Below are 26,414 nucleotides of genomic sequence, written 5' to 3'. Positions count from 1 at the left end.
TGATAAGATAATGGTCAACCATGTTTGTATTCTTGGTGTGTTCTCATTTCCTGGAGAAAAAGCCATATGTTTAACATCATACTGCACATTACTCCAAACTAGCCTCATTTTTCCTTCATGACATAACTGAACAATATCCTTTCAAAACTATAAACCATGAATGATATCTATAACCAAAATTCTTAAACATAAACAAATTAAACAACTGATATAGGGAACAATAGAATTGATTACCAGATGATACTTTTTTACTGATTAGAAATATTGTACCTGGGCAAGTTCTCTGAGATGTTGCATAGTGAAGATATTGTTATAAGTCCTTTCTGCAACTCTGTTCAGAACTGTTCAGAACTACAAATCTCTTTGCCTGAAAAAAGAAAGAGGTAGAAATAAAGATTGCCAATAATACTACCGGTTTGTTTCTTCTAGTATTAATGATATACGTTTAATATGTCATAATCTTAACCACCAAATACAAAATATCTTGGAAGAATATTAGTTAGTTATCCCAAATAATGGAATTTCTTTGGAATATCAGGCCATCCTGATAATTGCCATATATGGTTATGTCGAATCAATGTTATTTGATTCATAAACATTTATGTTTTACATACAAATTTGATCTTTATCTATTAGTATTTCTGGGTTGATCATAATAATTCAAACATACGCTGTGATTGCAATATAGTCTCGTTTTCAACGCAATATTATCTGGTCTGATCTTGCTTCCGAACATGATGGCAAATTTACCAATTGTAAAGAAATATAGATGATGATGATACTGTAAGTGACAGAACAAAAATATTTTATCTGAATTATTAGACTCTGTTTGATTATTGCATCTCAACAACTTATAAAACGAGATTATTGATTAAACAAGTGGAACGCCTCTGGTAGTCTTGCCTGCATTACGTAGTTTGATATAGCAGCAGTGCTGACTTTGAAAACAGCTATTGAATAATTATTCACAAAATAAAACATTCATATCAAATACTATGTTCATTGACCCAAAATGACCTTTGACCATGATCATGTGACCTAAGACATGTGCAAAAGTGATATGGTGATTTAATATTCAATGAGATAGGCACCAACTTTGATGTCCACTAGCGACTGTTATTTATCAGATGGCCAAGTACATTGTTATAACGACATACTAATGCATTCAAGGCAGAAATGCAAGAAATACCTTTATAGAGTGTTCATTTTGTGTGTTATTCTGTCACCTATTCTATGTAATTTCTACATCCTGCTATGTAAGGCATGCTTACAAAATGTCTTGCTTTGAAATGTTTCATTTGTTCGAAATTGCCAATGAGGTAACTCTGAACTGGTCTATTAATCACCTCTGTGATCTTTGAACCCCAAATCTATATCCTGGCTATCCTTGACAACCAGTGGCGTATCCAGGGAGGGGCAAGGGGGCACGTGCCCCGGGCGCCACCTTTAGGGGGCGCAAAAAAAAAGGAAAAAAAATAAACAGAAATTGTGAACTTTTTTTGTATTCAGAAAAGTCAAACTTAAGGAATAAAGTTGCAGAAAAGGAAGACCACTGAAGGTGATTAATACCCCCGTTACATGCTATTACCATGCATGGTAATTCAGTTTTGAACCCATGTAGAAAATGAATCTTGCATGTTTTTGCCCAACGATGAATACTCCGTATCCGCGCCAATTTTTGATGAGCTAGTGATATACTTATTCTTTCCAAGAATTCCGGCAAACATTCCTTAAAATATTTCTTTTTCAATCGCATATCATATAATATTTCATCTCTAGCTGCGGTAAGCATTTTGATATGGTACTCTTCATTGATTCTTACAAACAGTTCTGAAATACATCTTTTTTTCTTCTTGTTTAATTAAAAAAGTCTTATAATCACGCCCTGATTTGATAAGGTATAGATACAAACCTTCTTCATTATTTTTTTTTTACAAACAATCGTCTCTTTTTTGGAGAGGATATACCAACAAAATCAACTCGCGCTTCTCACACGCATTTTGTCGTTGAGATACGTTTAGGAACTTCATGAATTCAGAAGAAAACTCCTTAAAATCGTCCCCTTTCATGTCTGTATATATAAAAAAAATAATCAGCTCATTGATCGTGCCTGCATTAATTGCTTAGTTACAGATCCGCATCGTGGGATTACCTCTCCATGAAATGTCCCGATATCAGGTCTAAAATATCAATAATTTTCGGTTTGCGCTTCGCCCTCGTATTAGGTCGATTTATTTAATGAGATCCCTGATTCTCTGTCGTAATTTATTTATGATAAATGTTGCTTTTCAGGTCAGAGATCAATAATTTTCAGCTCGCGCTTCGCGTTCGCATTCATTGTTAAGTTAGATACGAATCACATTATGATTACAAAAAAAAACAAATAATATTCCGTCTTAACGTCTATTGACAATTTTTTGCACTCGATTTGGGCGTTGTAAGGTATTCTTCTTAGTGTTTAAAAATAGTATTTACTGAATAAAACTTTTTGAGCATGATAGATCACCATCGCATGCCAATTAAACCACAAAAAATATAAATTCGAATCGTTTGTGATATGAAAAGAATTTTTACGAAGTATGCGTGTCGATAAATAAAGATATTGGTACTTAATAAAATTGTATGGAAATAGTTTCTATTTACATGTGATGACCAGTGGCGTAGCTAGGATTTTTTTCTCGGGGGGGGGGGGGGCACTGGGTGTCCTTGCTTTTTAATGGGGGGACAACAATTTTTTCTGTGTGTGTATGTGTCACAGGAGCGATCCAGCTTCCGCCAATAGGGGGTGGGCACCAATATTTTTCACCCATATTTTCCCCGATCGGCCGCTCAAAGTTGATTTTTGTTTGTTTGAAGGGGTAGTCCTCACAGTCACTTCTTAGCTTTATTCTTATATAACAACATAATTATAAAATAATCTCAAAAGACCTATATAAAAAGTGCGAGCTAAATTTTCTATTTTTTGTTTTTAAAAAACTTTCATGCATTTTTTCCTGAAAATTTAACATCCTGAACAAAATGCGATGTAACTAGATAATTACTGCGAACGACAAGCGCGAGCGGGAAATTTTAATAAACGTTCTGTCCTGATAAGAACTGTTTGCAGTTACCTATGAAGACAAAAAATTTCAACACTAAATAATGTGAGCGCAAAGCGCGAGCTGAAATTTGTTTTTCATATTTTACACAACAAATTGTTCATTCTAAGCACTTTTTGTAATCATGAAAGGGATGTAACTAAACAAGTGATGCGAGCGCGAAGCGTGAGCGGAAGAAAATTCAGATTTTAGACCTAAAACGATTTGTAAATCATGAATCGGATGGGTAATTGGGTATCTTCCTGATAATGCGAGCGTGAAGCGCGAGCAGAAAATTATGTACATTCTGATCTGAAACTGGATACTTTAAGCACGTTTTAAATAAAGAACAAGCTGCCTATCTCAAACTTGCGTGCGCGTGTTTTAGATTTAGACCTAGAATCTGGGCATTCTGAATACTTTTTTTTTAATTATAAAGATCAATAATGCGAGCTCGAAGCGCGAGCTGAAAACATTCGATATTCCGATCTGAAAAAGAGTCAATTTAGGCATTATTTCAAGCACTGTGTAGGAAAATTTCGAAGTGGATGTGGATCACACTTAATAAATGATGCGAGCGCGAAGCGCGAACTGACATTTTATATCATTATTTTGACATAGGACAGGGACATTCTAAGGACATTATGTCATCAAATAAAAATGATGACTTCTTCCTTATCTTCCTATTATTCCTAAGCGTGAGATGAAACTTGTCGATATTCCATTCTAAAAAAGGGCCAATTTAGTTAATAGGATTTTATGAAAATTTTATTTTCTTATTCATTAATCAAATATCCTTAATGAGAGCGTGGAATTTGTTGATACTAAAGCCTGAAAAGCATTTTATAATTATGAATAGGACGCATGGGTTAATACATTTTCAACAATTAATGCGAGCTTAAATCGCGAGCTGATTTTTTTTTAATAAACTGTAATGAAAAGGGGACTTTAAGTAGCTGGGTATAAAATTATTATAGAGGTATACATACCAATCAAAATACGAGCGCGCAGAGCTAGCTTAGAGGCCTATGTTTTGACAATCACATCTGAAAAGGGATATTTTGATAACTTTATGGAATACACAAAGACAATAGGAGCTTGGAAAATAAAATAATGCGACCGTGCTGCGTAAGCTGAAAATGTGGATATTTTGACCATCAAACGGACATTTTACAGAGCACATAAAAACTCAATTTGTAAATAAAAAAAATATGAAAGCTCGATGTCCGAGCTGAAATATGTTTTGTATATTGATTTCAAAACTTGATATTTTAAGCTCTATATCAGCCTATAATTGAGCAATATTTGAATCTCATCGAACAGGCACTGCGAGCGCGCAGCGCGAGCGAAAATTTTACGTAGTGACATGAAAGTTGTTATCTTTTTGCAAGTTTTCCCCTTACTTTATTTTATTCATTTGTCTCCCTTCTCTAATTTTCCTCTTCTTTTTTTTCTTCTATCTTTCAACTTCTTTTTTTCTTTTGCTCCGCCAATTTTTTTCTCAGGGGGGGGGCATCTGGGGGCACACCAAATCTCTGAGGGCACGTGCCTCCCAGACCCCCCCCCCCCGTAGCTACGCCCCTAGTGATGACATACTACACTGACATGGTGACGAAACTGTTATTGATACAAAATCGTTTATCACATTGAAATAGCAACGATTTCTAGACAAGTTAGTACCAATATCTATATTAATCGACACGCATACTTCATTAAAAAAAACTTTTTCATCTTACAAACGATTCAGTATCAATAGCGACCCCACATCATTGAGCTTCTTCATCTCATGTCTACCAATAACCCAACTAAACGATTTTGTATCAATAACAACTTCGTCACCACTTCAGTTCATTTCGTCATCATAATTATGTCTAAGAACAACTCAAATAAACGATTTTGTATCAATAACAACTTCGTCACCGCTTCAATTCATTTAGTCATCACATGTCTAAGAACAACCCAAAATAAACGATTTTGTATACTCCATTTACTGTTTCACAAATAATTATTCGCTAGTCTTATTTTCTGTTATGTGTGTTTTATTGTTTGATGTTAAACTGAAAAAGGCGAATAAAAAAAATCTAATGAATGTCGTCTTCAAATACTTATATTTTTTCGAAAACAATCAATGAATTTTAAGTTCGTCGTTTATCCCCAAATAGCTTTCCTAGGCTCCATATTCAATTATTCTTCAGCAGTTCTCCATTCAAAAGTAGATAGGTCAAGTCTGTACAGCTTCGTTTATAGCTTGTTTGTATTGCCTTTTTTATTCATTGTTTATTTATTTTTTATTTCGATTACAGTTTATCATATTTTGATCACCTTTCTCTGTGTTCAAGCATTGTAAAGTTTGTATATATATATTCCCTTTTCAGGAGCACCTAATACATCTCCGATCCACCCAGCGATACTCCATTACAATTTATTTCGGGTTGACAAAATCCAGAGTCCATGCAGATACGAGAATTAGTAGTAAACTTGCATTCTACTGGTCATATAGACCCATATCACAAGATCTTTTAATATCCACATTTTTAAAAAGATTCCTTTAAGAAATCTGAACTTGATTGAGCCACTCGCTCTCCATCACCTCTCCTAGTGCCAACCTAGTCTTAGTAGATATGGTCAACATGCTTCTAATCAGGTCCCGACATTCGTCTCTGACATTAGTGCTATTACTGGCGTTGAAATGAGCACCTGAATATTGCTGATGAAGGATCTTCTTTATGTTCTTGACGTCATCACCAAACGGCATACAGCCAACAACCAGGATGTAGATGACCACTCCAAAAGCCCACACGTCACTCTTGAAAGGACAGTAAGGCACAGAACGGATGATCTCTGGAGCAGCATATGCAGCAGATCCACAGTAGGTCTTACTGAGACTACCCTTCCCGACTGATCTTACGAAGCCAAAGTCAGTTAGTTTGATGTTGTTACAGCGATCGAGTAACAGGTTTTCACACTTTACATCGCGGTGTGCCACATCCATCTCATGCATGTAAAGAAGAGCTCGTCCAGTTTGGAGGGACCACTTTCTTGCAAGCACCTCTGGGACGGAACCCTTGGTAACAGTACGTATATACTCCAATACATCACCAGATTCTGCTAATTCTAAAACCATGTAGACCTTTTGATTCTGTTCAAACCACTCATATGTACGCAGAACATTTGGATGCTGAAGCTGACGAATGACGGCCAATTCTCTTGGAAGAAAGTGATCCTGGTAATCTCTAGGTGCTCGTCTTCTATCAATGATCTTGACAGCAACACGTTTTCGGGTCGTCTTGTGCACGGCCATCCGTACTTTGGAATAACTACCAGAACCGAGTTTGTGTGCCAAACAGTATCCATGACTTAGCATCACTGTTCCATCGTTAACAGCATTATTCAAATGGGCTTGCTCTGGTGTTCTGATTCTTGCCGATTGGGATGTTTGATTTTTACCCATCGTTCGGATTTTTAAACCGATGGCTTTTACTGAACTCTGCATGATTTTCGTCACCTTTTTACGCCGCTTTTTTACAAAAAATAATATATGATGAATTCCTACAAATTTAATGCTTGTTAGAACTGATGATCGTTAGAACATTAATGTTTGATTGGTTACCAACATTGAAATATGAAATATATTTTATGTTACCAATTAAGGTCTACATTGTTACGTCATCGTGTTGTACTGGTGCGCATGATGTCAATGCGGTGATCTAGGTCACACCAGTCGGGTCATGTGCATGAGCCATGTACTCACATGACGTCACAATTACAATTGCACGTAACTTTTATTGCTTTGCTCATTGCGAAATATAGGTCACCAAACATGGGGTTCATGTCTCATGTCGATAATGTAAAAAAGGCCACATTCACACGAAGAAACATAATCCTTCCATAAAACTATTATCTTCCAATTTATAATTTAGGCCTAATCTATTCTCAAGTATCGATCTACAGGGTTCGTGTAGCCATGCAGTCAATCAACCGTTATCTTTTCCTTTTTTGTAATTTTTTTTCAGTAAGTGAGATCAACAATCTGCGAAGGTGAATTATTTTGGTAAAGACAAAATACAATTGAATATACATAAATTATTAACTTAAACAAAATAATAGATAAATATATTAAATATGTTCATTATAATTTGATTATTAATTGATTACCACATGCCTATTTACACAAGTTATCCGTCTTTCTTTAATTGCATCAACTTGATACAGGAGAATTATTTTCATTTATTGGTCAATGATATTGCTACGACAATCCTATTGTTGACGTCATTCATCAATCGACAAGTGGTTTACGTTTGCATGCACAAGGCGCGTGCGCGTTGCCCCATGCGCTATGCAAAAGAAACTTTATTAATCACAATCCAATTTCAATTTAGAGGTGCCAGGAAAACACAACGATAAAAGTTCAGTATTGAATAACTTGTGTTAATAAAACACAAAAGAAAACTTAAAATAAAAAAACATAGAGCTCAAGTCAAAACAAGCAAAATACCCCAAAAAAAATGTTATCACCAGAAACTAAGATGGAAACAAAGCCTCCGGCGACGGATAGTGCCAAATTCATGGCTGGAACAACATCGGTTCGGAGAGTTATAAATGAAGAAGTCATGTTAAACAAAAAAGGGTATACTCTTGGATTAATGTTAGGAGAGGGGTCATATGCTGCCGTCTACTCATGCCAACTGAGCAACAACAGAGGAAAGTGCGCCATTAAAATTATCAACAGAAAGAAGGCTCCAAAAGATTTTCTGGAAAAATTTCTTCCACGAGAAATCAAAATTTTGAGTAAAGTACAGCACAGAAATATCGTCAAATGTTTTGAAATATTTGATACTGGAAATAAGGTAAGCTATTTGCTCAATATTTAGGCCTATATCTATATACCCAGTTGTTGTGTGTCCGGACAGGTTGTGTGTCCGGACGATCAGTTTTATAAAGTCATTTGGAAAAATTTACAAGCAAAGTTTCATAAAATATTTAGTACGAAATGTTAGGTAATATCATAGAGAACAAAACAGAAGATGATTACAACTATTGAATTCGTATTTTTAGTGTAATCCAAAGACAAAAAAGAAGGCTTCAAAAATATTAAGTGTCCGGACACCCCACCCCCCATCCTACAGGTTAAGGTTATAGTGAATTAATTTATGAAAATCATATTTTTTGACACCCAACGTTAGTTCTTAAAACAAAATAAAACTGAAATTGATCAAAGAATTTGAGCCTACTGAATTAAGAGTTGTTTGACACATCGTTCCGATGTATTACTGCAATAAAATAATGTGGGGGGGGGGGGGTATCATCATAATCTATATCATCATTAGAATCATCATCGTTATTAACATTATTAATGGCATTATCATTATTTTCAATCATATTATGATAATAATTTTATCGTCATTCGTCGTCATCATCATCTTTATAATTATCATTATTATTTATATGACTATTTTCATTTTATTTTAAGTAATATCATTACTATCATTGTTACCATAAATAAAACATTCAGAGGAACAGATAGTTATATTATTGTGCGAGTCATTTTGTGAACTACAAATCGAAATAATAACTTAGAGTTATGAAAACTTTCGATTTTTCCATATATTTTCATTTAAGGTCTATATGGTGCTTGAGTTGGCCGGACATGGTGATATGTTGGAATACATCAAGCTCAGACGATCCTTAACCGAAGAAAAGGCGCGCTCATTTTTTCGTCAAATGGTGGATGGAGTTGCTTATCTGCATAGCTTAAACGTAGTGCACAGGTCAGTAAGCAAAATATATTAATTGATAGAAAAAAAAAATTTAAGATTGAATGGTTTTAATATCCGTCATCAACCTAAGCATGACTACCCCTGATGAACATTGAATAAAACTTTATTATAATGCTATCGAGGAATGATGATCATAGGCTATAGTTCATGAAAAAAGATCAAATTGATTATGGTAGGCCTATTTATTTTCATACTTTTATATAACCTAATGAAAAATAATCAATGTAGTCGTAATGACACTCAGTTCATTCAGAACAAATCAAAATCTAACTTGGGATTCAAGATCATTGTCATAATATTAGCTTTAATAAAAAATCTTCGCCATCGTACATCATGATATTCCCCTCTCTACAAACCTCTGCCCAATGTTAAAGGCCTTATTAATTGACAATTTCGTTGAATATTTTACTTAAAAAACTATGTTAGTAGCGATATTTTATATTAAAGTTCAATTAATTGTTGCGTTATTTTCATTGATATTAATTAAGGGATTTGAAATGTGAAAACATTTTGCTGGATGCAGCGAACACCATTAAAATATCTGACTTTGGTTTCGCACGCTTCATGGAGCCGCAAGATCTCAGCAAGACTTACTGTGGCAGTGCGGCCTATGCTGCTCCAGAAATATTAAAAGGAAACATGTATAATGGTATGTAAATGTAAATATATAATAATCCATTTCATTAAAATAGAAACTTATATATATTTTTTAAGGAATGAAATATTATCGCAATTAGATCTTGGTTTTTAATTGAATTTAAACCCTTCTCGGTTCAACTAATTGGCATATTCGAATCGTTCATAATATTGTCAGCACTGGAAAGAGATGCATCTTCATAGTTTGATGAAGAGATAATAGGTATAAACTTATTGCCATTTTAAATCAAGATTTACTTAAAGTATGAACAATATATGCAGTGGACATGGATATGAATTGGCAAAGTGATTTAAAAAATGTGGGGTACAGAAAAAGACATATAGGGTAAACATTTTGTCGCGAGCAAGCAAAAACTTTTTACCTTTAAAAATGAAAATTCCATTTGTGATAGATTAAGTCATAATATTAAGAAAATACCATATTTCACTCCTTTTCCTTTCCATTGTTTTCCCTCCTCATCCCCACCTGGGCCCCGTTGCATAAAAGCCTACTATTTTAGTATCTTTGTCATCCAAAGGTAACTACCATGGTAACAATGCTTAGCAACCAATCAGAATCAAGGATTTCAGGGAAGTTTTTTAATGGCTAAGTTACCAAATTAGAATTTTTTATGCAACGGGGCCCTGTTACAACCGATAATTTCGCAGCAACGCATAATGTCACACCAACGCATAATGTCGCAGATTGCGACATTATGCCAAGAGCGTCCAACGCATAATGTCACAGTCAACGCATTAGTAATGTCGTAGCTTTTCTACCAACGCATAACGTCGCAAGTCTTAACGCATAATGTCGCAGCGGTATTCGCTTCAGGACTCGAGTTAAATATAAGACATAAAATATGTTTTCACTGATTCATTTGTGCAAGCCCTGTCATCTGAACGTTTTAAAGAGCGTGTTTGGTGGGGCAGGTACGGATGCAGGGGAGGGGGTCAATATCGAATTCATTGTCTGGGGAAGGGCCGGGGTGGACTTTGAAACATTGTAATGTGTGGACTAGTGAAATGCAAGTATACGCATATCACCATTCATATGTGCATGTAGCTATACATGCAATTCAACTTATTTTGCAGGACAGTAAAGTCATCTTGCTGAAAATTAAATACAAATTTAATTACATTTCATTGTTGTTCATGACATTTTAATAAAGAAATCATATTTCGTATTTTTACTCGGAATGTGCCATCAATATATAAAAAATTTAGCGCGCGATTCGCGCTCGCATATCTTATACTGCCAAAAATTGCTCAGAATGTACATTGCTTTGGTCTAAATGCATCAAGATCCAAAAAGTTGAGCTCGCGCTTCGCGCTCTCATTATCTATTTAGGCAATGTGAGATAGCCTATCTTGTTTGTAAGAATACAGCTAATTAAAATAATAGTCTTCAAACTTTAGTCTTTAGCTGGGACTGCTCCCTCTATAAACCAACAGCAAAAATTGGCTTTTAGCAGCCCATTGGGGAAACCTGAATTAAAACATTCTGCGCCCCACCCCCTTTTGGCGAAATCCTGCTTTATAATGTATTAGAAACACGTATGTATGCGTGCTCTGACCCTGGACTCCAACAGGGATCCAAAAGTTGGATCCAGTGCCCTAGTCGCGCTTCACACTCCATTTTGTGAAACATGCAAAATAAATTTTAGTCCCCTCTATCCCTTTTCCTTTGCCACCCACCAGTTTTAAAATTCTGGTGCCGCCACTGCAAGGGTCGGCTCTCGTTATTTAAAAAAGAAACGAAAACAAGTTGTAAAACATTGTAATGTCCAGTTATTTTTTTTAATAAGAAATACATACTCAGCTTTTTTTCTGTGAGGAGGGGATGTGGTCATGTGAAAAACGAATCTAAAGTGATATTTAATGATTTCGTGCACATTTTAGTAAAGTTTTTTTTTTTTTTTTTTTTTTTTTTTTTTTTTGGGGGGGGGCATTAATTCTGCCCCCTCCCGCAACATACTAACATGTTATTACTTTATCACGTGATCCCCTCTCCCCCACGGGAGATTTGTATAGGACCTATCGCTTTATAATTACTGTTCATACGGTACATTCTGAGTTATAATACGAAATATGATTTCTTTCTTAAAATATGAACAACGATAAAATATCAAATTTTCAAAAAGTGACCATTCTTCATCATAATGAATTCAATACTGCCCCCCCCCCGCATTCGCGCCTGTCCCACCAAACACAATTTCAAAAACGTTCAGATGACAGAGCTTGAATGAATTACTGAGTGAAAACATATCTTATATCTTATCTGCAACTCGATTCCTGAATAAAATACCGATGCGACATTATGCGTTAAGACTTGCGACGTTATGCGTTAGTAATTTAAGCTACGACATTATGCGTTGACTGTGACATTATGCCAAAATCATCCAACGCATAATGTCACAGTCAACGCATAATGTCGCAATTGCGACATTATGCGTCCCTGCGACATTATCGGTTGTAACAGGCCCTAGTCCGATATCTTTTGGGGTCTATTGCCCCTAATGCCCCTCCATCAATACATCGGTGTAAATGTGAATTTATTTATTGTCAGATGTCTCTAATTCCAGTCTCATATAAATTATGTTTCATGAAGTATGATTATTTTATTAGCAAACAGCCACCTGAAAGTATGAATAGCCACATAAATAAGTAAAACAATAAATAACAAATTAAAAGAATACGACTCTAAATTGTAGGCCTATTTGTTATATATTTTGATCAACACCTGTTTAGCTTAATTATTATTTCAGTCCTATCAAAATGGGACTAAAATACACACAAACTTATGTAATTTCAGGTAAGGCATACGATGTATGGAGTTTGGGGATTATTCTATACATCATGGTATGCGGGACAATGCCTTTTGATGATTCTAATATCAAACGGATGATTAAAGACCAAATGGATCAGAGACTCTGCTTCACGAAAAAGAAAGAACTTACCTTACTCTTTAAAGATATCATTCTGGCTGTTCTCCAACCTGCTGCAGAAAGGAGGTAAGTTTGATATGTCAAGGCAATATAGATGATCATATCAAGGCAATATATATGATCATAATTATCAAGGCAATACAGATTATCATATCTAGGCAATATAGATGATCATATCAAGGCAATAGATGATCATATCAGAGAATAAAGTGATGATGTCATAGAATTAAAAGGAAAAGCAGGAGGAGGGAGCAATGAGCAGTGGTAGAAATTCGTTGTTAAATGAAATATTTCCTTATCATTCATCATTTTCTGAAGCCATTACAATTGCTATTCTTTTTATTATAAAATAATTCATTGATATAAAATTCAAGATAATAAAAACAATGAATGTATTGGTAGGAATTTCGGTTTTTTTTAGTTGGAAATGATTATAAGTTCTAATATGACAATGCTTTTAAACTTTTCAGTACAATAGAATGACTCCATCTCCCCAAAAGTTTTACAAATCATTGCATCAGAAATAGTACACAAACCAGCATTTGCTGTGATTGTTTTGATAAAATTACAAATAACTATGTGCTATTGGTGTGGTGAGAGTCATTACTAACAGCTACTTCTGGCTTGGTTTCATTTTGGTATATAAAAAACGCAGACTGAAAGTGAATGACATTCTTAACCATCCATGGATGCAAGATGGATGTAACTTCAAGCCAGTTACAACTCCAAACTTTGCGACTACATCACGCTCATCTTCAAACCGCCGTAGTCCACCTGCACATCCTCCTACCCCAACCCCTGCAACCAGCAATCTGGTAGAAAGTAATCGTGTGAGCGGTAACAACAATGCTACTACGAGGTCAACTCCACCGCTACGTGAAGACCGATCTACCGAATCGACCAGCCGTTTTACGCAGAATTTGACTCGACGCAGCAAGAAGATTGAACCGGGGACATCAGCTGTAGCGTCTGCAAGTCAAGATAGCATGCATTCACCAATGCCTTCAAGAACTGCTGATGTTGGTCGGAATACTCCTAGAGATGGTCATCGAGAAAGAACAAGGCCACCCACAGCAACCAGATATACTAGAAATGCACCTTGATCAATTCAAACATCCCAAGTAATTTTTTAACATCTCAGTCAATTTGAAATGAAAATAACCTATATCAAATTTAATTTTACACTTGGGGCACAAGATCATTTTCCCTGTATCATATACCAAGCATTCATTCATAATAGGTTATTTTCAGTCACAATCACGATTTCTCCATCCTAAATATTGATATACCCTTTAAAATTGTTTTTAGTATAATTGTTTGACATAGCCACAGCAAAGGCAGATACTGAAAAGCTGAGGTCCTTTACAATCAAAGTGTAATGTGAAGTGAGAGGAAAAAAAATAATGAACATCCTATCAAGTAGGTCATAATATGACAACATGAATAACTAGCCTATGTTAACTAACATTTCCCATTATTGAAGTTGTAAATAAAGATAGAAAAATATAATGTAAATAAATATATGTGAACACATGCCAAAAATTGGATGCATGCAAATTGTTTATTCATTTCCTTGTTGTTAACCCCCTCCCCCAAATCCCACTCATATTCAAACAGGAAAAAACACAATTTGAACAGAAACTAAATACAGACATAAGATTTAAATAATTTGAATTATTTTATTCCACCCTGCAAACACTCAAACTTGATAAATATTTCAGGAAAATAAAAGCGAATCAATTCGTATGATGCCCTCTATGAATATATTCAGACCAGCCAATTAATACATCACCATATACATGTATGCAAGTTTGAAGATAAAAAAAAAAAGTGTAGCAGATGAGCTGAACAAAATATAGTCAATTAGAAATCTGAGCTAAAAACAACAAATTATTGAAGAAAATATTTTTGAAATAATTTGGATATGTGAAATTTATACCTCTCAAGCTCTGTATAGTGAAATATTTTGGTGTAATGGCCAGGCATATTATACATTTGCCTGGATTTTCCTTATTTCACTGTTAATGTTTTAAAGAATACCAGGGTAGCATTTGTAAAAGGTGAAACAAAATTCTATACTCAAACAAATTGACAGGTAACATAAATTGAAAAGATAACATCTGTTAATGTTGCAAAAAGCAAATTGAAAACAAAATCCTGACTTGATTTTGAAATAAATACCTTGAGATAATTTCTCAGTTCATACTTTTAGAATTTGATGTTCAAACACAAGCATGTCTCATCTTACTTCATTAATAAGTACTAGAATCAAAACCCATAAACGATCTTTTGATAAATGAGTTGCACTTTGTGCATGTTAATATGCAACCACCAAAGCAAATAAACTTCACTTCAAATGAGTTGAGATGTCACGCCCACATTTACAAAACACTCCCAAATTCAAATTAGAATAATCTATAAATACATGTATGTATAAAGAGTGTAATACACCATATTTTCAAGGTGAATTCAAGAGAGAAAATATAGGTCAAGATCTTTATTTACATATTTATATATTCAATACACACATAACTGATATAGCTTTTCTATAAATGACTTAATTGTTGAGAATTTACTAGAAGATGGGACGGATATAATATAATTGCTAGAAAATCCAATATAAGCTGCTTTCAAATCATTATAAAAAGATATGGACAGATCTATACACAACTGAAGTGCTAGAGTATAAAAAAAGACAGATGAAAAAGAATACTTAATTTAAGTAACAAGGTTGAATACTATTCTTTGGTAATTTGATCACCCTTGATCATCATTTAAAAGATAAAATATACAGTACTATATATCAAATAAATACTATGATTCACACAATCATCAATTCTAACTTGATATATCATTGCATAGTTTGGTCCAATGATAAATAAAGGTCAATCAACCATATCTTTTCAAAATATACAAGAATATAATCAGAATTGATACCAGTAACATTTTTACAATGCAAAAAAAAAAGGTCAAGCTGTCAAAATAATAGAAGAATATCACATGACCAACTTTGCATAGGAATGGCTTCCGAGGGGTTGTGAACTTACATCATGTCATTAAATACATATCTCAGTTTGAAATAATTATGAAATTTACTAAATCATGCAATAGCATTCTGATTTGTCAACATATCAATAAAAACAATATTTGACAGATATATAACTTAACAATGATGAAGAAACATCTTTCAACAGTTTATCTTAATTATGTATGCCACAATTCCATCCAAAATGCCTATAACTTATGTCACAAAAACTAGTATTTGTTATCTACAAACGTCACTGTCAATTATAGTAAGCAAAATAGAATTAGATGGTGTTTTTTCTCTCTAGTCTCTACAACATATAACCTCCAGGTTAGAAAAATGATTAAAGAGTGAAAGGAAGTTTACTGACAAGTGAAAGAGGGAGAAATGTGTGTGTTAAAGCAAACTGAAAAGGTCTTTTAAATGTATATATTTGTGTTGGGGGAGATGGAGATGTTGGTATATGGCATTATGAAATACAATATGAGAGCATAAGGAAAAGCAAAGACTTAATGATGAAGAAAGGAGTTATACTCTGAAGTAGAAGGATGCACAAGGCGCAAAGTATTTGGATAGATGATGGTGATGGAAGATGAAATGCATATCTACATACACTAATACTGTCATATATGGGCAAGAGGTCCAATGGATTCAAGAAGATTCAAACGGGAGGAGATAACAGGTAGGAGGAAGATGATAACACTGATAAACCATCACAGATGATACTAGATACATTCACTAATTAATGCATCATCAATTCTCTTGTGCATTCCTCTTATATAAATGCATGAATGTTTATAGATTAAGGTTGACATTCATAGCCGATTGGCATGGAAGAATTATGCTGCATCATCTTGGAGTTTTGTCTGTTGTTCGTCGCCGTGGTGATGGAAGAGGTGATCTTATCGGCGAAACTGTACCTTTCTTCTGACTCTGACCTTTGCTTGGCTGTCAAATTTACAATAGAGAGAGAAAGAGAGCAACTTTAACCATCTTTCACGTTCATTTATCGATCTGAAATTAAGAAATGTATTATGTGGAGAGAAGTGTGTTGATCTTGTCAGGATTTTATGCTTTGTGACAAGTGTACATTCATTTTCATGAGTTTTCAAGTGATTTTTCATTCTTAATGGTTTCTGTTACTAAGATAAGATCTTACTCATTTGAATGTCCTATCAATGATTTCACAATAAGGGTACTACTTTACTGTTAACAATTCTTCTGGTAGGGCAGTTTTATAACTGAAGTGGCTACCCTGGATAAAAAAGATATTACTACTATAATTATTTTTCTAGTGGGTATGGTCTTGCTGTTTTACAGCCACTGTGTAGGGACACCTAAGTAGTGCTCTCAGACATTGATGTACCTTGATTTGTTGCCTTTTTAGATAGGTAATCACTTCCATCATGTCTTGAAAGTTCAGGAATTGTTGATAATACACTATTAGAGATACGTAATAGCTCTCATTCCATTCAAGGCATATTATTCTATTTATGACAGAGTTTAAGTATGTCTCCCAATAGTGTTATTTTCAAATGTAGGAATTAGAATAAATACCTTTGTTGAGACTTCTTTATTAGGTGAAGGAGCCCTGTTGTTCCTAGGTGGAGGTGGTCCATATAGATAGGAATCATTGGCTAAAGCTGATTTACTGTACTCCATAGCTGGTGTTTCTAATCTCTCAGGTGTACTCACCTAATCAAAGATCAAAATTTGACATGTGGAAGATATCTATGTCAGTGAAATGAATTGTCAATGATTCAATGAAATGCACAAATTACTCATCAATTCAAACCCCTCAAGATATCACAATGTTATACCTGATACCTCTAGATGGACCTTTAGGAAAAATCTATCGTTTTAATTATTTATATATTGCTAACATTCTCATATACATTATTTTGATCTTTAAATAACACTGAACCACACTAAACTAAATCTGAACAACATCAGTCATATTTGTTCTTAAAATGCACATACAATTCCAAAGGAAAAATTTTGAATATTGACTAATCAGGAAAGAATCTTTTTCTCAAAATGATACAATTACTTTGGTAATAAGAAATGCATAGTTCAAGTTTCTGTATCACAAAGTGAAAAGCAGCATGTTTTACGAACACAATCATGCATTTTTCATGCTTTTCCATCAATGTTTAGCCTGGGGTTCATGTCTGTATAATCCCCAATACAATTAAATAATTGACTTACTCTATAGACTGGTAGGGCTCTGAACACTGCTCCAAGACTCATTTCTCCTGTCTTGAAACTCTTCAGATGATCATTGTAGAAGTGAGGCTTCTGAAGCGCTTCAAAGAACTTCTTATCTTCAGGCTCCATCTTCTTGTTTCTGGTCTGTTGATAAGCTGAACGACGGAATGGCTTCCATCTAGATCCAGAGAGAAATGTGAAATTGGTGGTTTTGATATACAGAATTAACCTTCATTCTGTGATAATTGTTATATTTAAAAACTTGTGCTTTTCAATTTTTAATTTCTATTTTTTTCAATATGATTAATAATGACAAATAAAACCAAGCAATAAGGAAAGGTATCACGCAGGACTTCTTCCCAGGCTTATGCTGGTTTAATAATTCAACGATGATCCAGGGCACTTGTAACAAGATAATTTGCAAAATAAAAAAGAAACCCATTAATAGACAATAAAAGAGGCAATCTGGCAAATAGATTGACCTTGAATCACCAAATGAAAACAAACACAGCCCTGCCATACTAATTTAGTTGTTTTACGAGACTTTGATGTTGGTTGATAATAATATATCAGCATTTAAGAGATGGGGCGAGTGTCAACCGCCTACTGTGTTAAATAAAAACTCAATTAACCCATGTTCTTCCAAAGCAATACTCCTCTTACTGTTTCTACTTACTTGTCACTATCAAAGATGAGGGGATACTCATAGCTCTGAGTATTCTGTTTCTTCTTCTCATTCTCCCTCTTTGGTGGCAGGAGGGGTCTCTCAGCTATATCATAGGGTAATACAGGTTCACTTGAGCTTTCAGCACTGGGGTAGTTCCATGGTCTATGTTGACCAAAGAATCCCATGAAGTGACTTCTCTGGGGTGCATCACCATACCAAACCCTATCACAAAAGAATGTAGTGTTAATTGGTATCTCCAAATACGATCTCTTAAGTAACAGCAGTCACTATTTCCATTGTCCTGTATCATTCATTTTCTATGTCAGTTTTTTTTTATTGGAACTTCTATCAACTTGTAAAAATGGTGAATTGCTATGACTAGAATATTTCTGGATAAATCTGAGAACTTTTCTGAAAATATATCCTGTCCATGCTAATAATGGATGGATAATCAGTTAATGAATTATGACCAAGTGAAGTGGTACCACTGAGTCATTACATCTTGCTACCAACTATCAGCCGATATTTCCAGTTTTCAATATCACTTGTCTCCTATGGAAGTGGCATTGTTATTTTTTAAACAACCTCTATCAGAAAGAAATAAACAATTTGATTCTCATGGTGATTAGCAATGCAATAGGCAGGGGTTTGTTTATTACTCTTTCATGCATCCCTTCCAACTAATCGTTTTGAAATTTGTTGTAAATGCAGCCATTTAATCTTACAAAAATGATTCACCACATAACACAGTGATTAAGAACTAAACTCAGTTTCATAGAACTTCTTATCAAGAAAAATATACAAACTCTCACAAAATGTTCCCTAGACCAATCAGAAGGCATCATTTGATGAGTTAAAATATTAGCTTTTAACTTGACAATGATAATAGAAACCTACATACCTGACTGAACCATCTGTTGATCCTGATATGATAATCTTCATCCTATCTACATAGATCAGACTAACAATCTTACTAAGGTGAGCTCTCCAACTTATCAGCTGCTGTACTGCTCCCTGTAAAAACAATAAGAGTATTTAGTAAAGTCACCATGTATATTACAGGATATATCTTGAATAATTCATGAACATTTTCTTCAATTTATTCAATGACCAATGACCATTCAAAGACCACTAGCAACACTGAGAAAAAGAAAAATGATCACCTGGCTAAAGAAAGTCAACAAATACAAATTAGATAAAAGCTTGGCACAAAATTTAAGTTGGTATGAGCTTAAATATGTTAATTACCAAACTCTTTTATCAGTTACATATTTGACTCAAATTAAATCTACTTGAAATTTTACTTGAACAATCAAGACTGTGACTCCACACACAATCAATTTCATGATTGGTTCCTATACTTGCTTTGGCTATATAGACATTTTACTGAAATCTTTATATATATGGTATTGTGTATAACTTACATGATCATCTGTTAGGGGGTCCTCCAAGAGTGCAGCAACATTCCACATTGTTATGTAACCCTCTGATGATAATGAATAATGAACAAAACAAGACAATAATACTATTATACTGGATGGCTCAGAATGGAATACCAGAAATATCCCAAGAGTTTGGGAAAATATTAGCCATTACGAGTGGAATGTTTCTGGTATTTCATGAAATAAAGCCATCCAATATAATTATTATCATCTATACAACCCCCCCCAAAAAAAAAAAAAGAGGGAGAATTTGATTTGAACAAGTCAAATCACTTATCACATTATGGCATCACTTTAGGATCAATTTTGGTCATTGAGCGTAATTGTGATCTATGCTGCTCTTCGCATTGCTTTCATTGTTGTACGCATTGTATATTTCACGCATTCACGCATGTGCACTAGACTGTTCAATATGGTCTCATACTCAACGGTAAATTTTTACAGAAGCCTATGGGATATTTATCTCTATACACTCTGATACTGCACAAGCAATTGATGCAGACCAAAATACATGTTTCTAATGTATGGCTAAAACGCTATATATAGATGATAATGATGTATACCTCATGGTTTGTTATGATGCAAAGAGAACAAGGAGCATCATCAATCTACAAGAAAAATGTAACTTCTAAAAAGGCAATTAACCTGGTATTTGCATAAGAACACCAAAATGATGGAACAATATATCTTAAAGTTTTTTTCTTCAACGGTTCTCTTCAACGGTTCTTTCTTCAACTGAAATTCTCTACCATTATGTTATCCCTGAACCCTATCATATTGGACTGCATAATATAACATATTTGGGGATTCAATAAGCGATAACTCATTGTCACCCATGTATAATGGTCAATGTTCAAATGGTGCATAGGTTATCATACATCCAAGATGCACTGGAAGGAGTAAACAAATTGGTTATGGTTAACACATATATTTGAAACCTGGTGAAGTGGATAAGGGATTTCCAATTTTTATGACCTACTGTCACTAATTTATTGCAAATTGAGCAAGTTTTAATTCTTTGAACATATTAAACCTTCATTTTTTGCAATATTGTAAGTGGTGACAGGGGCGTCGATCCATTTTTCAGATTGGGGGGGCAAAATCATGAATCAATGTTCCAAAGGTGCTTGATCACACAAAACGAACAAACTCACCCCCCTCACACAAATAGGTACACACACACACACACACTATATATATATATATATATATATGACACATGAGAAAGAGACACATATCTCAACAACAAGTTAATGCGAGCGCGAAGCGCGAGCTGAAGTTTGTTAGTATACTGAATTGAAAACAGGAAAAGGGTACCTGTTTAGGACTGTTTGTAGTAACTCATGAGGAGGATAGATACTTGTATCTCACTACACATATAATGCGAGTGCCGAGAGCGAGCTGAAATTTCTTTATATTCTGACCTGAAAGCTTGATATTCTAAGCATTTTTGGTACCAATTGTTAAGATGGGTATCTAATAGAAAAATAGATGCGAGCGCGAAGCGCGAGCTGAAAATTTTGATATTTCGATCTAAAAAAAGGCAGTTTAATGGACATTTTTTTCATAAAGAACAAGATATATATCCAACAAAAGATTATTGCAAATCGAAGCTGTAGTTCTGTTAAGGTTCGGAACTGAAAATGGGACATTCTATTCACCTATTTAATAATGAAAAGTATGGGTTTTTGCTACATAAATGATGCGAGCGCGAAGCGCGAGCTGAAAATTCTTATATTCCAATCTAAAAAGCGGACATTTTGAGCACAATTTTAAATAAAGAACGAGTTGGTATCTCAATCTCACTTGTTGATTTCTGTGTAACATTACAATCTTAATTTATTTTTACACATCAGCGGAATTATTGGGGGGGCAAAACGATATGTTTGCCCCCCCAATATTTTCATTGGTGGGGCGATCGCCCCCCTGCCCCCCCAGGATCGACGCCTCTGAGTGGTGATACTCCTTCAACCTAATAGGATATGTTCTTGATATAATTATCATATCCTGTACAGCAATAGAGTATCAGATACAGGATAGAAGTCTGTCTACTCACTCATATCTCCAGTAATGATCATATTACAATCTTCATCTGAACAGATTGATGTTACAGCTGAACCTTGTCTCTTAGTCATAGGACTCAACATCCTCACAACCTCTCCCTAAAACCAATGGACAAGATTACAATCAAGACTAAATAAAATCCTCAAAACTGAATGAATATAAAGCAATAATGAATAATTGTGCATGAAATCATTGCTGTAATGAATACACAACATTTAGTAGCTTTCAGCACAAAGGACAACTAGAAATGATGTAACTATAGACTAAATTCCCACTGTGCCCTTGGTTTCTAACACTCACAAGGGTTTGAAAGCACCCTATAAGCCTGTTCACGGTTTTGTAAATTGCACACAAGCAGTAAAATGTTCTTTGAGATAAACCATGAAGGTGGTTTTCAAATTCACTGACATAGGCATTTGTGATTTGATGATTATTCATGTCTTACTTTTAAATTATTTTTTCATCACATCCACGCTAAAGAGTAAAAAAGTCTTCATAATCACTGGTATTTGACAGTAGTCCAAACAATAGTCAAATATGCCAAAAGCAGACAATAAAATAGATTTCCTAACTTTACCTCTATTCTATTCTAGTCACCTGGTCTATACAAGGCCTTTCATTCTTAGACTTTGAATGATTTGCATAGTTCAAGATTCTGTATTAATAAGTGAAATATTTAAGCAACATCTTCATCCTAATGAAAAAACGTAATGGTCATTTGAGAAAAGTTGATGATGAGCTAACCATGAACTGACTTGTTGTATGAAGAAAGACCTACCTCCATAGTCCAGAATCTAATGAAAGAATCTGCATGAACCGAGACAAGAATAGGATCATACTCGGTGACCAACATCTTAGCATTAGGATCCTGCTCACTCTCTGGCTTGGAACCTAACCTCTCCATCTCATCATCTTCCATCTTTTCTTCTTCCTTATCTCCATCTTGGATAGCAGTATCCATGTCTTCAGTTTCTCCATCCCTTGGGCTCTTTGTATCTTCCTCCATCCCTTCCTCATCTTCAACCTAGAGATGGAATAAAAAACAATGATGAATTCATGATCTACTAAAATATCAGGGTACATACAAGAATCTGAACAGTTTAAACAAAATTACAGTTTTATAATCGTGCAGAGCTTAAACATTGGTCTTGGTGGAAGGAATCTAGTACTGAAATTATAACACACATATTGATAAGTCTTTCTGGTATCAATAATAAGTTGTGTATTTCATATACACACTTTCAAATAACAAGAAAACAAAAGTCAAAGCAAACAAATGCAAACACTGTCTTGTTTAATTGTGTTGCATAACTTTGCCATAACAATTTTAACTCATGATGAATTATCAATAATAATAATGTTACATGCACCATAGGCTGTCATAAAAAAAAGAATCAAATAAGCAATATGAACTACTAAAACACCTTTAACAATTAGAGATAGTCAAACTAACCTTTTCTTTCTGAGTAAATGAAGAAGCATCTGAGTCTTCATCACCTTCCTTGATCCCTTCTAAATCAGTTCCAGGAGTTGATGGTCCTTCCTGTCTTACTGTTAGTTTCCTAACACATAAAACAAACAGATATGAATACAGAAAATTGCCTACAAATAACAAATGTACTCTCACTGCATCATTGAAGGTGCTGTTGATGTAATAATAATAAGATTTAAAATGATTTTTCATTATCCAAATTAGGAACATACTGTTTGGTTCTAACATTCATATTTATTCAATCTAATTTCATGAAATCACTATCTATTTGCTTAAAGATACTGTTGAGTCTATATATCACAGGACCATGAACCCATCTGTACTGAATTATTTTCAGGGAGGGAAACAATGCATTGTTTGTTGAGTGTGAAATGCGAAGTTCGCACGGCACCGAGTGTGCATTGGTGCGAAGTACGCGTGGAAAGGGTTAAGAGAGAAAAAAATGTAAGGTTACATGGACAAATGAAAATGTTGAAGATGGTTTGAAAAAAAAAACTAAATGAATCTACAAAACTGGAACCTTCTTTATTACCTTACATATCATTGTTCTATGGAATGAAACGAAGATAAACTGAACAAGTAACAAGTGTTGAAAAGGATTATGTACTAAGTATGGCTTACTTGATATAAGCAGGATCTGGTCGTCTTGTTCTATGAATAAGAAACATCATCATATAGACCTTGTGAGGATTAGGACTCTTCAATCTATTCTCATCTTCTGGTCCAGGAGCAAGTGGTGGCATCTCAAATCTAACAGATAAAGGATAAAAGAGTTTACACAGTTTTAATAGTGAAGTAAAAGGAATGTATTCACAAGTTCTCACAGCAAAGAAAACATTTTTGATAGTCAATATTCATTCATCAATATAATATTCCTTTGATGATAAAGAAGGCATCACAGCTGAGTTGGGAGAGCAGGGGTTTTAGATTCTGGAAAAACGGTTCAATTCCCACTTGGTGTGCTAGTGCCATCTGGTAAGGCATTTATCCTCATTACCAGGTCCCTCGGAGAGGACCTTAAAAACTTTGTTCCTCTGATTGCTTGCTTACAAGCATTCATGCATTTTAGCAATCAGGTAAAAAACAAGTGGAATGCCTCTGGCAGTCTCGCCTGCATTACGCAATGCGATATAGCAGCAGTGCTTCTTTTGAAAATAGCTAATGAATATTATTTACAGAAGAAAACACTAATATGATAATAAAACATTATGCCCATTGACCCAAAATGACCTTTGACCATGATCATGTGACCTAAGACATGTGCAAAACAATCATTCATACTTGATTATCCTTATGTCGATGTTTCATGAGCTAGATCCATAAACTTCCTTTGTTATGATGCCAATTCAACACATACTCCCAACACAGCCAGAGTTCACTGACCTTTAAATGACCTTTGATCTTGGCCATGTTCCTGAAATGCATACAGGATATTCAGGGATACACTGCTGCTTCCCAACGAGATCCATAGACTTTTAAATTTATGATGACAATTCCTCAAATAACCCCAACATGGCCAAAGTTTGTTGACCCTAAGTGACCTTTGACCTTGGTCATGTGACCTAAAACTCGCACATGATATTCAGAGATACATGATTGCTCTTATGTCCAAGTTTCATGAACCAGATCCATAAAATTTCAAAGTTATGATGACAATTCCTCAAATAACCCCAACATGGCCGAAGTTCATTGACCCTAAATGACCTTTGACCTTGGTCATGTGACCTGAAACTCAGGCAGGATGTCCAGTTATACTTAATTACCCTTATGTCTAAGTTTCATGAACTAGGTCCATATACTTTCTAAGTTATGACGACATTTCAAAAACTTAACCTTGGTTAAGATTTCAATGTTGACGACGCTGCCGCCGCCGTCGGAAAAGCGGCGCCTATAGTCTCGCTCTGCTATGCAGGCGAGTCAAAAACCACCACCACCACAAGCACAGACATATAGTGACTAATAACTTGAAAACCTGGCTTGAGTAATGCTCTGATTACACTGAGAATAATAACCTAAGAAGAACTTAGACCCAAATCCTCCAAGTATTCAGAGGACAATTAATTCTTTCCCTTTACATTTTACTTACATATTATCAACAGCACCTCTTGACACATCCCATAGAAGAATGTTACCATTAGAACATCCTGTAGCGAGTACATCTGGATTCATGAAGGCTGTACAAGTCATATCATAATACTGAAGAATGTCATCCTGAAGTAAGAGATCGTACAACAATGATTAATGAGCTAGGTGAGCTAGGTGAGCTATAACACATCACTTTATTTTGCATTATCAACACCTACTCCCAAAATAAGGAGTTCTTGTCAAATGAATACACATTATTATCATTATGTCCAAAGTTTGTTTCATTGGTATTTTGGATGAACTGGTTATGTTAAGCTCTGCTTGTGGATGTATTTTCTCTACACGTGATAAAGGACAGCATGTTTACTTTGTATCAAGTTTAATTTTTGATCGGCTAAATAATCAAGTTTAATCAGCTAAATAACATGTTAAATTCAATGATTTGAAAAAAATATTTTGAGGTGTGGACCTTTTTGCTCATTTCGCACCAAAAATAAAACCATATGAGTCTTTCTGATGATTTGATATGAGAATTCAGTTACTCTTTCTGTCTATAAGTAGTAAAAACAGAGTGGTTTTGATCATCTCACCTGGGCATGAAAGGTTAATTGTGGACAACTTCTTATATAATTTTGAATACAAGAATAGCTATTGGGTAGTTTACACTCACCTCCCGAGCCATATTTGTGACCTGTGCAACACTTTGACCAATGGATGGAAGTGGAGCTGACTTGTTGAAGGGACTCACACTTCCACCACCCCTAGCACTGCTACTTCCACTGCTAGGATTAGGACTAGTTGGTAAGACTAGACTGTCAGGTAGCTGGGTGTAGCCTGAGAACTCAGCAAACAGGACCAAGTCACCATGATCAGCAGGGTCCTAAAGGGTAAAGGGATACACGTAGATGAATCAGGAAGGGACAATAACATTGATGTCCATCCATGACGTCATACTATTCAAGTCGGGAATGAAACAATAGATCAACCCCCCTT

At 34.8% G+C, this 26,414-nt stretch overlaps 3 protein-coding genes across 3 annotated transcripts in view; 1 reads left to right on the top strand and 2 right to left on the bottom strand.

Annotated features, from left to right (window-relative positions):
* Nucleotides 1-5,625: 5,625 nt before the first annotated feature.
* On the bottom strand, nt 5,626-6,570 carry LOC129264061 (testis-specific serine/threonine-protein kinase 1-like). The gene has a single exon (XM_054901931.2). The coding sequence runs from the start codon at nt 6,568-6,570 to the stop codon at nt 5,626-5,628; it is 945 nt and encodes a 314-aa protein (XP_054757906.2).
* A 1,033-nt stretch (nt 6,571-7,603) lies between these two features.
* Nucleotides 7,604-13,541, top strand: LOC129264062 (testis-specific serine/threonine-protein kinase 1-like). The gene is made up of 5 exons (XM_054901932.2): nt 7,604-7,924; nt 8,697-8,845; nt 9,343-9,503; nt 12,306-12,504; nt 13,094-13,541. The coding sequence occupies exons 1-5, from the start codon at nt 7,604-7,606 to the stop codon at nt 13,539-13,541; spliced, it is 1,278 nt and encodes a 425-aa protein (XP_054757907.2).
* Nucleotides 13,542-14,097: 556 nt separating this feature from the next.
* Nucleotides 14,098-26,414, bottom strand: part of LOC129265144 (WD repeat-containing protein 64-like) — a 30,444-nt gene continuing 18,127 nt past the window's right edge. Inside the window, exons 14-25 of the mRNA XM_054903136.2 lie at nt 26,092-26,301; nt 25,423-25,547; nt 23,958-24,086; nt 23,298-23,406; nt 22,623-22,868; nt 21,837-21,942; nt 19,763-19,824; nt 19,240-19,352; nt 18,348-18,560; nt 17,672-17,849; nt 17,021-17,158; nt 14,098-16,411 (exon numbers count right to left, since the gene is read on the bottom strand). Coding sequence (XP_054759111.2) covers nt 16,313-16,411; nt 17,021-17,158; nt 17,672-17,849; nt 18,348-18,560; nt 19,240-19,352; nt 19,763-19,824; nt 21,837-21,942; nt 22,623-22,868; nt 23,298-23,406; nt 23,958-24,086; nt 25,423-25,547; nt 26,092-26,301 — 1,728 coding nt within the window. The 3' untranslated portion in view covers nt 14,098-16,312. The remainder of the gene's footprint in view (nt 16,412-17,020; nt 17,159-17,671; nt 17,850-18,347; nt 18,561-19,239; nt 19,353-19,762; nt 19,825-21,836; nt 21,943-22,622; nt 22,869-23,297; nt 23,407-23,957; nt 24,087-25,422; nt 25,548-26,091; nt 26,302-26,414) is intronic.

The sequence above is a fragment of the Lytechinus pictus genome, chromosome 7 (genome assembly GCF_037042905.1).
Source record: "Lytechinus pictus isolate F3 Inbred chromosome 7, Lp3.0, whole genome shotgun sequence".
In the NCBI taxonomy this organism is placed as follows: domain Eukaryota; kingdom Metazoa; phylum Echinodermata; class Echinoidea; order Temnopleuroida; family Toxopneustidae; genus Lytechinus; species Lytechinus pictus.
Note: the sequence above shows the minus strand (reverse complement) of the source record. Positions and strands in the feature narration are given on the sequence as shown.

What these genes read in the sequence shown, in the direction of transcription:
- LOC129264061 (XM_054901931.2), bottom strand. Translation starts at nt 6,570, where the DNA reads ATGCAGAGTTCAGTAAAAGCCATCGGTTTAAAAATCCGAACGATGGGT.
- LOC129264062 (XM_054901932.2), top strand. Translation starts at nt 7,604, where the DNA reads ATGGAAACAAAGCCTCCGGCGACGGATAGTGCCAAATTCATGGCTGGA. An exon ending in TATTTGATACTGGAAATAAG is followed by an intron (nt 7,925 to 8,696) that starts GTAAGCTATTTG and finishes TTTTCATTTAAG; the next exon opens with GTCTATATGGTGCTTGAGTT. An exon ending in AAAAGGAAACATGTATAATG is followed by an intron (nt 9,504 to 12,305) that starts GTATGTAAATGT and finishes ATGTAATTTCAG; the next exon opens with GTAAGGCATACGATGTATGG.